General features: G+C 33.5%; 1 protein-coding gene and 2 non-coding genes across 10 annotated transcripts in view; 2 read left to right on the forward strand and 1 right to left on the reverse strand.

Moving 5' to 3' along the window:
- LOC126748831 (protein-serine O-palmitoleoyltransferase porcupine) overlaps nt 1-13,768 on the reverse strand; it is a 63,147-nt gene that overhangs the window by 36,411 nt on the left and 12,968 nt on the right. For 3 of the 8 annotated variants that reach the window (XM_050458316.1, XM_050458323.1, XM_050458322.1), the window contains exons 2-3: nt 10,022-10,191; nt 7,643-7,895 (exon numbers count right to left, since the gene is read on the reverse strand). In XM_050458316.1, the coding sequence (XP_050314273.1) occupies nt 7,643-7,895; nt 10,022-10,191 (423 nt within the window). Of the gene's footprint in view, nt 1-7,642; nt 7,896-10,021; nt 10,192-13,768 lie in introns of those variants that run through there. The other 5 variants (XM_050458320.1, XM_050458318.1, XM_050458317.1 and 2 more) reach the window with 5 other exon arrangements.
- Nucleotides 12,150-12,222, forward strand: Trnav-aac (transfer RNA valine (anticodon AAC)). Its single transcript has one exon. It is a non-coding gene; the product is annotated as a tRNA-Val (tRNA).
- On the forward strand, nt 12,521-12,591 carry Trnag-gcc (transfer RNA glycine (anticodon GCC)). The gene has a single exon. It is a non-coding gene; the product is annotated as a tRNA-Gly (tRNA).

Here is a 13,768-nt window from a genome sequence, read left to right on the forward strand (position 1 = left end):
GCAATACACGTTATTAAACATTAAAATTGTATTTGTTTTTTAGAAAATTAAAAAAAAATCCATTAAAAGAAAGTATGATTTTACTAATTTGGTGCCCAAAAATTTTAAGAGAGATTTAGAAAAATCCATTGGTACTCCAAGATCCATTGGCGTAATTTAAAACAAATTATATCTTTCAAAATTTGAAATTATACGTTAATTTTGCAGCGCAGTGTATTTGGTTTGTATATGTTGTACGCAATTGGCACAAACCTGTCAGTGCCCGAAATTTATACCCACAACGCGATGTGGATTTTACGAATTTTTCACATTACGTTACGAATATATTTAATATATCCAAAACGCGTTATGTGTAAATTTCAAAAATCCACGATGCGAAATCACGATTATCATCGAAAACACGCGACGATTTTTTTGTTACGGGTAATAATAAATACCCGAAAATTCATAACCTTACTTATTTAAATCGACAGCAGTTGTTTATTTGTTTGTCCTTTGTCAAAGTTTTAAGTAAAATTTCGATAAAAATGAATGAATCAATCGAAAATCTTAAAAAAGAATTCGAAAATGGTTTAAATAAACTTTATATAGAATTAAACATTAGGTCAACACTCCTGTTCGAAGGTGATAATGTTAAAGAAGCAGGAGAATTACGCAGATTGGGAAAACTACTTTCATCACAACTTTATCGAAAGTTGAATCTCAACTTCATCACAACTTTATCGAAGCAGGAAAAGTTGATATCCAAAAGACTAACGAAAAAGATATTTAACTTTTTGTTTATCGTTAACAAATCGATATTGTGAATGCAGGTCAGGATATAAAAGATAAAAAGGTAGGCTAATTTTTTTAAATATTTAATATTGTTAACATTTAAAAAAGAGTATTACAAGCCTTTACTTAACTTGCCGTATTAGTATGTTTGCGTGTGTGGGTATGAGTCAAATCTTGTAAGGTGAATTAAAACCACTTCTTATTATCATAAGAAATTATGTTATTCTTTTAATAAATTTGAAGTCATGTCGGTTCAAGAAAAAGATTCCAAAGAAGGGCTTAGTTGTGAAACCTATTATTTCCAAATACATAAACTGTAGATGTCAGGTAATTCCAATTCGATATGCCAACAGAACCAGATGGCCCATATAATTTTATTATTAACTACCAAGATCATTTGACAAAATGTTTATATGAGACTAATGAAAACAAAAACCGCACACGAAGTGGCTGAACAATTGGTTATTTTCCGTCTTGTGGGTTCACGACATATTTTGCAAAGTGACAACGGCCGTGAGTTTGTCAACTCGGTGATTATAAAACTTAGCACTCTCTGCCTTGATGATGACTGCCTTAAAATAGTTCAAGGCCAACCAAGAGACTCACAGAGCCAAGGCTCGGTAGAGAAAGCTGATCAAAATGTTCGTAATATGCTGATTACCTGAGTAAACGATATTAACCCAAAATGGTCAGAAGGGTTAAAATTAAATTAAATCACAGAAAAACCGCTGTTTTCATAGAGAAATTGGCAGAAGTTCTTATGAGGCTATGTTTAGTAGTAGACAGGTTAATGGTTTAGGAGATGCCGACCTTCCACGAGACGTTATTCATAAATTGCAAAGTGAAGGTGACTTAACCTTCTGACTGATTTAACTTTCCTTCAAATTTCGTATGTGTAATGTCGGACATTTATTGGTTCTGAAGCATGAGGTAATTTGCATTTTGTTTCAGTTCATCGGCTGCAGTATCTATTAAAGCACTATTTAATCAGCAGTCTTTAATCTGCTTTATTCGTGCTCTATTTAATCTGCCATTGTTATATGCTGCTTAATTGCTATATGTACTGAACTCAGTGAGGCTGACTTTGAGTTACCTAGAGGTACAAAGGGGGCGATTGAGGAATACCAAGTAGGTTCCAAAAAATGTAATATCTTTTATTTTGAGCAAACTTATTTATCCCACTGTCCCTGCACACGGGGATTTGTTAGTAGGTTAGTGGATTCACCTTGTAAATCGTGTGTGGCGCCCAATGAACCACCTTTTTAGACCCACACCCTACCAACACAACCTTGCCCTATAGAGGGCCAACCGTAAACCTCCCAAGCCAACTCGTAGAAGCTAGCCAACGGGCTTCAGCATAGCTGAGTATTTATATGGTGTAACCAAAGGTTACAATCATACCTTATTAAATAATTTTTCCGATTGCATTTCATTCTCAATGAAAAATTTAGGAAATACGAATTCTATAGAAATGGAGATAAAACGCATAGTGAACACCTTGGTTGTACGTTAACCTTATCACATGCCCAAGGTGGAAAAGAGCGTTTTACGAAATATGATTCAAGAACTTATCGAAAATGGAATAATTCGTGAGTTTAATTCTCCGTACGCCATACCAACAAATACTATTGTTAAGAAAAAGGGTGGAGACTTCAGAATATCTATTGATTTTAGGCACCTCAATACCATAACAATTAAAAACCGCTGCGTATCGAGGATCAGATTGACAAATTAGGAGGATTTAAATAATTCACAACTTTAGACTTAGCGGCGGGGTTTTATCAAGTCCGTATGCCCGCTAATTCCATTGAAAAGATCGCTTTTGTAAGCACTAATGGCCATTATGAATTCTTATGGATGGCCTTTGGGTTAGAAAATGCCCCTTCTGTTTTTCAAGCTTTACTAAATGAAGTCTTAGGACCGTGAAAAAACAAATTTGCATTCCCATATATTGACGATACTATAATCCCTTATCGACTGTTGCAGAAGGGTTAGAAAAAGTGTTAATTCAACTTCGTGCACATAACCTTACCCTAAAAATCAGTAAGTGTGTATTTTTAGCAACAACTATAGAATATCTTGGGAGGGAATCAGTGCAGAAGAAGTAAATTCAGACTAAAGAAAAATTCAAGCGGTCTTAGATATGACGTATCCAGCCAATGTTAAGCAAGTACGTCAGTTTTTTGAGCTAGCAAGTTACTTCCGAAAATTTGTGAAAGAATTAACTCTTTTGAGTCTATTTATTAGATATATTCTTTAAGGTCGTCACTGATTGTAATGCCTTGCGAACGACCTGATCAAAAAAAGATTCCGCGTATTGGAAGATGGTGACTGGAGATTCAGGAGTATACATGTGAAGTTGAGTATAAAGCCGGTAAAAGGATGGCACATGTTGATGCTCTTAGTAGAAACCCTATAATCACCTGAGAGAAGCTGATTATTGAATTGCGGCGGCATAACTCCAAGATAAATAAATTTGTAGAATTCAGAATATTTTAGCAAATAAAATAAGAAATAGTGACACTAAAATATACTTTGATTAGTACGAACTGAAGACTAATAATTTATTAATTTATGTACAATTTGTACTGAAAATTAGAAAACGAGGACAAGGCATGGGTTGTACCATGGAAATTTGTCGTTTGTGGCATGATGATTTTGGACACCTCGTATTCGAAAACTTTTACAAAGAATACGTCAAAATTATTGATTTGCAAAAATAAGGACATTTGTCACCAAATATGTAAGTACATGTCTACAATTGTCAAATATGTTGCATGTATTACAAGCACACATCTTCAAAACCAGAATGTAAATTGAACCCCATTGAAAAACATCCAATTCCCGTTTACACATTACACGTGGATCACGTAGGGCGATTTGTGACAAGTGAAAGGAAAATTAAGTTTATTGTCGTAATTGTTGACACATTTACTAAATTCAACGTAATTGAGCCAGTTCATAACCACAAGAACGTAATTAAAATTTTAACCAACTTAATGTACCTATTTGGGGTACTAGAAATAATGACCAAGGTGAACGCTACAATAAAACAAAGAAGAATTAATAAATTGCATGGAAAACAAACAAAATGACAACAATGATAATAATAATTTAGCTTTAATAAAATAGAGAAAATTTCGAAAATAAAAATAGCAACGCCAACCAAAAAAATCAAAACAATAATGGAAATGAAGCTAATGAATATAGTATGACAGATAGTATACCAGATAACGCAAAGGGGTAAAAAATTTTTGAATCAAACAGAGGAATCAGATAAAATGTTGAAAATTCACACAACGAAAATGCTGTGCGAGTCAAATAAAAAATATTCTCCTTTAGAAATCGAAACAAATGTTTTGATCCGAATACCAGATGTCGACAGAGGCCGACTAACTCCAAGAAATGTGATTAATTAATGAAAATTAAATTAATGATGATACTGAGAATGGGCCGCTGGATACATTGTTTTCAAGAAATGAACTTCTCAAGCAGATTCGAAGTTCATGTCGCAATCAAATCATAATAATATCAAGAAAAACCCTTGAGAAAAATGTGGAAAATTCGTAAAATACACATCGCGTTATGGGTATAAATTTCGGGCACTCACCGTTTTGGCCAATTGCGTACATATAATAACAAATAAATGTGAACCTAAAATTGGTCTGAGGAAGTTCAGATTTAACCAGCCATGTACCGAAATATCACAAATCATCACTAACGCCTGCGCACGGTTACCAAGACAATAATCAGTGAGCCTTTGCCACCAGGAAGCAAGTTAAAGTCGGACTATTGGTACGATTTCTAACTCGGACATAAATAGTACTAAATAAATACAGTGTAAATAAATATTTCTAGTAGCTTTAAGATATCTTGTTTAGTGTACGTGTAAAATAAAACCGTTGACTATTTTTGTGCATCGAGTGTTTTAATTCAAACCTTAACGAACGGTAAAAATGCTTCAATACGACAAATTTTCAGTTTTGATAATAAGATTTTTGTTGTTGCATGAATAATTAAATTCAAAACGTTCAGTTGGTAAAAAACACTTATAACTTCTATTTATCATCACTAAATCTTCTCATGTCCACTGCTGAACATAGATCTCTCTCGTCACATTAGGGAAATTTTGACATTGAAAACGCCAGCTTGTCAGACGGGTTGGCGAGTTCTGTATCAATCGCCCTATCAGGGTCAGACGCTATTCGCTGCCCCTCACTGTGAGTCAGATGCTATTTTTTAGTAAACTGTTCCGATTTTTGTTATTCGGGGTGGTATTTTTAAGGGTGTATTTCAGGGGGTTTTTGTCTTGGAAAGTTAGGTTGGTCCTGGAAGGAAATTTAATTTTGGTTTCCAGTTTTTTTGATTGGTGGAGTTTAGCTTATTTGGCTCTGGATCAGTTTCAGGTGGACTTAGCTCTTCAACCTGCTTTCTTTCTTCACTGTTAATCTTCTCGAGGTCTTTAGCAGACTTTTTAGGCATTCTTGCACCTTGGGGGTTGAAATCGTTCTTGTCCCTAGGCTTATCCTTTTTGCTGTCCTTACCTTTATCCATATCTGTATAGCATGGTTGCACAGACATATTAAGACTAGGGGTCACTCGAGCAAATTATGAACTGATTGCGGGCCGGCCGCCAGAAGTACAGGTAAATAAAGACAATAGAAAAAGAATTGATAATAATTTATTAAAATTGAAAAAGAATTTCTTAATTTGAAGCGTGGTACTGCATAGTGCTTTCAATATTTTTTTTACATTTGACTTAAATTTACTTGTAGCAACACGTAAAACTGCTTCCAAACTTTAATTTGCAAGGCGGTTTCGATTTTTTGTTTTATTATTATTTAGCATTGAAAAAGCTTGTTCACATATGTAGGTAGACCCAAATAAGCTGGCACATATCAGAGCATTTATGCGCAACTCTTTGTACATATTTTTATCAATGCAGCGGTAAAAGTTCAACAAGTCTCCTTTGTTGAATTTTTTTGCGTAAATTTTCTTTGTTTTGAATGTCGATAATGTCTGCATTGACTTTGGCGCATTTTCAACTGAAATTGTGATGAAAGGATTGTTGAATATGTCCAACAGAGATTTCACTTTTTTAAACTCCGAAAATCTATTTTGAAATCAAAATATCTAGCTTTTCTACATAACTGAAATTAATCGCAGTTTTGTTGAGTTTTTCAGCCATTTTCTTATAATTCGAAAAATGATTGTAATTTCCAGAATTCAATTGTGATCTAAAAAGTGTCAGCTTGCATTGAAAGGATGATACATGAGCGTAGAGCTGGGATATCAGTTGATTTTTGCCTTGAAGCCGTGTGTTCAAGACATTCAAATGATTTGTAATGTCAACTAAAAAAGCCACATCACACAACCAATCAGGATTTTTAAGTTCCGGAACATCTCCTTTGCTTTTCCGCCAGAAATATTCTAATTTCTTCTATTAAATTTAGAAATCGTTCCAATGTCAATCCACGACTTAGCCACCTTACTTCTGTATAATACAGAAAATCTCCTTATTCGCTTTCGATGTCATCAAGGAATTGTTTGAATTGTCAGTGATTAAGTCCTCGTGATTTTATGAAATTTACAGTCTGCTTTTTCAGCAAAGTAACTAGCCCGGAATTGACACCAATTATCGAAAGAGCACCGTCAGTCGCAACTCCCGATAATTTTGATAAGTCCAAATCAGTGTTTGAACACTGATCCAAAAGTACATTGAGTATATCAACTCCTTTGGTTTGACCTTTCAATGAACACATTCCTAATAACTCTTCGATTACTCTACGGCACTTGACGGATTAACACTCCAACAGGAAATGTACGTTGATTGTGGACCAAAATATATGACACCGGCTAGTCGAGTTAAAATCTACACTAGAACTATTGCCTCCCAAAAACACTATTAAACTGCGTGAGTGAGAATAAGTTCACTCACTTATTCGCTTTATATTTTCGTGCTTATTTCTTTCTGTTGACACTCAAATTAAAACCGAACTGTCGGTCGCTGCGGTTAGCGTGGCTTTTATACCGCGCATACGAGTCTGGAAGCTTCGTGTATCTATCTACGCGAGCAATCGGGAATTCGGGACTATTTCTATCTCGCTTGCTCACATCGCGTTAGAAAATTCTTGATTTCTCTACTATTTTGAACTTTATATAAAGGCGGCAAGCGATGTTACTTGACTTAGCATTTTTAGATAGCTAGATTCAAATTACTTTTCGAACAACATTTTTTTTTGTTTTATCTGGGATATAATTCAATATTTTTCGAATGTACGAGAGAGAGTATTATTTTTAGCTGTCGGCGGGCCACCAGTATTTGACCGGCGGGCCGCGGTCTGTGCATCCATGCTGTAGTGTGTACACTATCTTATTTTCAGACTCAACCCAACCAAGACCACCAACCCAACCTGTTTCTTCAACATTTTCTCGAGTTTCTTGATCATCTGATCAATTTGCTTCTTAGTATCCAGTAAAACTGGATTCGTGTGAGGTTGCTAGTCCACCATCGGGCGTATCCCCAGGTGGCGAATAGGGGAATGCCTCCCAGATATGGGTGGTATCGGCAAAGTGACTACTATTTGTATTATTATTTTGAGATTGTTTAAATAATTTTAGTGTATAAGATTTTTTTCGCAGATGTATAAAATTATGACCTAAAAAATGAAGCAAAAATTAAGTGAAAACTTTCGATTCAGTAATTATTATGCTGATTAACAAATTAAGACTATTATATTATAATATTATTTTCGTTATCGACGTAATTCTGTATGAAAAACATTATTTTAAAAAAAATTTATACAGAACGACGTTTCTTTAATATATCGTATTTAATACTTGAGTAACAAAAATGACGAACACTTACCATAAAATAAAAAATAAAATAAAGCAAGACTGCACCACAGATGGATTAAAATACTTAGGTTTGACATCTTTATCTTGAATGCTTTTCCCAGTAGCTCTAGATAAATAGTTGTATTTTCGATAAATTATTATTATAGACGATAAGTATATGGTGGAAAGTACAATCAGTAAACCTACTTGGGATGAGATATTGGCGATAAGCATGTACGTTCCACAAATGGCTGTTAGAACATGATAAATCCATTTTGGTGGACCTAGAACAAAATGGAATACTATTATTAACTTATTCTAGATTAAAATTACATCAAATTGATCAATAGCGACACTTGACTTTCCCAGGGTAAACCTCAAATTAGCGAAAATCAAATGTTGCCCGGTTAAAGGAGAGAAATGGTTGAAAATATATGGTTTGGTTTGGAATTTTTTGTAACCACGCAACTATGTAGTCTAATGCTGATGTCTTTGATTGATAATATTGTCAAGTCACTCATTTGAGGATCAATCTGATAAAAATATGTATTTTCGATAGCATAGCTTCTCTCTAATATGTCTCGCCGCATAGCTTGCATAGCCGTGCGGATGAGCATTTTATTAAAGGCTTATCCAACTTGTATTTATTTTCCGCTTCCTTCATTGCTGCACTTGGATGCAAATTGGCTAGAATTGAGAAAAGAGAAAAGCCGAGCAGTGATACTAGAAAACTGATAAAGAAAAGATGAAGTTCTGTCAAGAAACGCCAGACAGCTAAAAGAAATTAACAAAGATTAACAAACAAAAAAAATAAACAAACCATTTCTTTGGGCATAAACTGGCAGCTTTTCACGCATTAATTGATAGACTATTTACGATCCCTCTTTCACCTTTGGAATTCTTAAAAGAACAGAACACTATCTATCAGATTGCAATTAACAATAGATACAAAAAGTCTTTAGTAGATAATTTGATTAAAAAGAAGTTATATATAATAAAATATTATTTAAGTCTCTCTCCAATGAGCCCCTTGGTCAAACCTTCCACCCTTACCAACCTCCGAAATATGTAAAAATTTCCTTTATTGGTCCGATTTCTTTAAGAATAGGTAATTTACTTAAGTCCATAGACAACAAATAAAAAATTGTGTATAAGTCCTTTTAAAATATAAGACGTCTTTGTTCAAGATTAAAAGACTTTGTAAACCCATTAGAAGGCAGTGGCGTTTATCTTTTATCATGCGACTCTTGTCCAGCCAAATATGCTGATCAAACCGGCAGAAATCTAAAATTAAGAATTAAAGAACATTTGAACTCTCAGAAGTCGCCTAATGATAGAAGATCCGCCTTTGGAATGCACCTAAGAGAAACAGGTCATTCATTTAATACGGACGGCAATTTCAAAGTTTTAATACAGAACGACATAACCTAAATAAAACCAAAAATTAAATATATTAGAAAATCTAGAAATAGCAAAACTACAAATAAATACACAAGTTAATTGTATGAACGAACCTATTAACGCCCAATACCGAGAAGCGGCCGTAATTAACTAGTTTACCACATTCCTGTAAATTTATTGTTTTTTTTTAATGTTCTGTTAATCGCATTTAATCCTAGATGTCTCTATTCGTACTGTATACGGTTTGATGAGATGTTTTTAGATTGATGTATTGTAATGTTATGTGTGTGCCGTTGTTTTTAACCTTTTTATGGACATTTTGTGATAATATCATATAAGTTTTACTATGTTTTTAATTAATTTATTAGTTTAATAACACCCTTTTATATTTCACTTCCATAGTTTTCTCTTGAAAATAGTTTAACAACCGAAACGCGTCGTGGGATTTTTAAAATAAAGATTGTGACAACAGGACCCTTCGCCTATTATTTTGCTTTGCATAATGGTACTTCACCCTGGAGAAATCTATGGTAATCTTATATAGTTTAGTTAGTGTTTAAGATTTGTTTGGCCATGCTTCACTGATTTTTCCGCTCTGTTAGTTACATCATTAGTATATAAGGAGATTTGTAAGTTTAGTTTTAATATTCTCACGAAGACGCTAACGATGTTAGTGCGATATTCGCTATCGCTATCATCGTTAGCGAAACACGTGTCGAGAGTAAAAATAAAAAGATTTGGTTTAGTTTTTAACAGTGGTAACTGTCTCGTAATTTCAGCGTAACACTAAAGGTTCCAACCATAGGACTATGAATAAATTACTCTACGAACGGATACTCATTGTTTCTTCCAGAACATTCTCCGGTATTTAATTTAGCATATAATTCGAACCCGCCAAATTTACTCAATAAAACAGGTATAATTATAATTGAAAAAGGTTCAGTAAATAATTTTTTATCAATTGATAATCTCAAGTCCAAACCATTTTTTAGATCAGTTTAAAACTTACCAAAAGATAGAGTAATTCCTATTAGAAAATTAAGAATCACATATATGTAAATAGAGCTGCAAATACTTTTAATTGATTCAAAAGCACAGTTATCCCATACTTCAAAAAAGGTCTCTTGATAAAATTCTGGAGAGTCATTGTAAAGGATTGCTGGTTGGCTATAATCTGTCCTAAAATAAATAGATTTTTTATCGTGGGTGTTATAAGTTTTAAAATAAAATACATGAATAAAATATGGCCAAAGGAAGAAAACAATGTTTGACTTTTTGAGGGTGTAGGGAAAATATTGTTACATAGTTGCCTTACTACGGCCATGTCTTGGCCGGATTATTCTAATCGACTTATATTTGTACTTAAAAAACATTCTGTTAAAATTCTAGAAATTAGTAGAAGAATCTTATTGGGTACATATTGGGAGCCGATTCGTCTAAGTTTATAGTTGTGATCCGAGTACGTTAAATAATCAATAAGTGATTAGAAATAGTAAGTGATTGTAAGTGAAGTAGTGAATAAAAGTTTAGTTTTGAAGAGTGCTTATTTATTGAACCCACGGAAAATCCGTAAGTCCAGCTCTATCCAAATCTATTAGAATCTTTGATGTGTCGCAGATGCCGCACTAAATAGTCCGTGCGCCTATGTCGTATTTATTGTCGCATGATATACATGTTTAAATGGCAAAATTTTATATAAATCTATGAAATCGTTTTAAATATACATGAAACCCCATGTTTTACACTATTTTTTATTTTTCTTTCGAAAATTTCCATTTTTATAAAGAAAATAATATCAAAAAGTTGACCGCGGACTAAAATCCAAGCATTTTACAAAACATTTTAAACATTCCTAGCACTCACAGACTTCTTTTTAGCCAGTCTATTAAACAAAGATAAAACACCTGCATTCTGGCGACTCCTACTTTAAGCTTTGCAAGTTATTGTGTATTTCTCTATATCCCACTGATTTTAAGGATTACGGGGCCGTAGCCAGATACATTTTTGGGCTGTTTTTGTATTACTATCGTCGTGTTTTTAAAGAGATCTTTAAGAATGGGTTTTTTTTGCAGTTTTTACTGTGAGAAAGTGTGTTTTTTTTATTTGTGTTTGTGGATTTGTTTTGGTATTATACCTAAAGACCTTAAAATGTTTCGACCCTGGGAAAATAGAAGAAAAAATTTGGCAAATGAAGAGGAAAGTGTTTGTGCGGGCTTATGGAGACCGTGGGTGCACAAGAAAGACAATAACATTTATAATGAAAACAATAAGAGTGATCTGGACAGTGATTTAGACTCACATAGTTTTGATAGTTTATTTTCTAGTGTTGAAGAAGCAGAGGAAGAAGCAAGGGAAGTAGAGGCTACAGGGAAAAATCAAGCAGTTTTAAAACGTAATTGTTTAAGTACAGACACCAAAGAAATTTGTTTATATGTCTATAACAATTTAAGGAATAATCCTCAGTTCACAAATGATTGTAGTGCTTTGCAAAAAACAGCGTTTTAAACCTATAGTACAATATGCTATTTTGTAAAAAATTGGATTGAAAATAGAAAAAAAAGGAAAGATGCAGGACAATCAAAGGGACTTGACATGGATATTGCCAAATTGCTAAGGGAAGTTGTGTATTCTAAATACAAAAACAATGAGGTTCTGACCATAGAGATGGAACACCTTCGCAAAATTAGAACACCTTCGCAATAAAATACTTCTAAGTGAACACCCGATCAATTATAGATCAATTGTAAGAAAAATACATGAATTTTGTATTTCCATTCTCAAAGGTTTATTATTAATTTTTTTGAAATGGTAATTTTTGAGATGTAGCTATGGAAGGATTTTTTTGTTTAGGATCTTTTTTTTTAATTTAAGAAATTAACTAGCACCTATCAACTCTTGAAAAAAATATGTACATACATTTCATTAGTGAAACCCGCATTAAAAAATATTGTAAAACAAAAAAGTTATCCAGGAAACAGGAATGTATGACTGAATAATGCCCTTAACAAGCGGTACATGAAATATGAGCCTTATTGTTTCTTTTTGATTGGAAAGAAAAAGATTCTTTAAAAAACTAAACAATTCAAAGGAAATGAGTATACTAAATTTCTGGAGACATTCATTAGCACACACCATGTGTTTCCGTGGTGTAGTGGTTATCACATCCGCCTAACACGCGGAAGGTCCCCGGTTCGATCCCGGGCGGAAACAGAACTTTTTTATTTTTTTACTCATTTATGATTTTATGTATTCAGGACATAAGAGCTAAAATTTGTCACACTTTTAAGTTATCAATTAGGCTTAAGCATTATTATGAGGTAAGAAAACGGCGATGTATAAACGGGTGTATTTAGCCGAACTGTGTTAACTTTTATAAATTGTAAGATAATCGTTATGACTAATGATTAGGCATTAAGAAAAGTTGGATAAACACGCCATTATTATCAAAATCGTTTGATTATTAAAAACTTAGATTAAGACTTCTAAATTAAAACTGAAGAAATTTATAGCATCGGTGGTTCAGTGGTAGAATGCTCGCCTGCCACGCGGGCGGCCCGGGTTCGATTCCCGGCCGATGCACACTCTTTTGTTTTAAATATTTTACAATCCGGATTTACACAAACTTCGGCCAGTTTTTACGTATTTCTGAATAAGTAAAATTTACAACATAAAATATACGATTTAATAACTTACTTCTAACAATACGAGCTCTGTCTCGGTGAAGTTGGCCCAACTATTAAAACTACGTTTGTTTATGAAATTTGTCATATTAGCCGAAATGTATTAAAAACTAAAATGTACTTCTGATAATATTCGATATTTTTATTTAATATTAGCCTAAAATACGACATATTTTGTAACAGAGAAAAAATATCTTAAAAAAATTTAAAAAACTGCCGATTAAGGTATAATTAATAATAAAAATCAACGAAACCAAATAGCGGCAAATCAGCACGGCGTTACATCAACTTTTCGACTGATTACTGCTTTTATACGTCTTAACATAGGGTCAACTAATGTTTGGCAGTCATCTGGTGTAAAACTGTTCCAAATTTCTTGGAGATTCGTAATTCTGGAACGGTTCTTGCGGGATTCGATCTAAGCTGTTTCGGCATGAGATGCCACAAGGTTTCAATCGGCGATAGGTCTGCACTACTCGACGTCCATTTTAAAGCTGAAATAATGTTTTCTAACATTTGGGGTATTTTGAAGTTCATTAATGTACTTCTCAGCATTCATTATACCTTCGACAAAGTGTAAGTTTCTTACTTCACTTGCTGACATGGCCCTTCATAACAAAAACCAGAAACTTTTTTTAAGATACTCATTCTGAAACGCTTCTTCTTTAGTTTTTATAGCGCGATTCCTATTATCACTCACGCATACTTCAGACCTGGCTTCATCACTCCAAATAATGGAGTTCCATTGGTTCGAAGACCGTAATTTGTGTTCTTTAGCCCACGCTAGTCTGTTTTCTGCTGAATCTTTATTAGTAAGAGTTTCTCTTTTTCTAAAAAAATGAATTAAAAACGAATAATAAAAAAAAATTAGGCCTACCTTGTAAGTTTTACATCCCAATTTTTGGGCAGCTCAGTGACAATTTGCTCTTGAAAATTCTTTTGTGGTTGTCGAATTAATAACACAATCTTTTTAATTCATTATAATTTTCATGCCGATTTCCCTTGATAATCCATTTCAAGGCTCTTAAGTTGGTGTTGCAATATCGTGGTCGGCTTTCAATTCTGGGTTTTTGAGC

Source organism: Anthonomus grandis, chromosome 22, assembly GCF_022605725.1.
Source record: "Anthonomus grandis grandis chromosome 22, icAntGran1.3, whole genome shotgun sequence".
Classification (NCBI taxonomy): domain Eukaryota; kingdom Metazoa; phylum Arthropoda; class Insecta; order Coleoptera; family Curculionidae; genus Anthonomus; species Anthonomus grandis.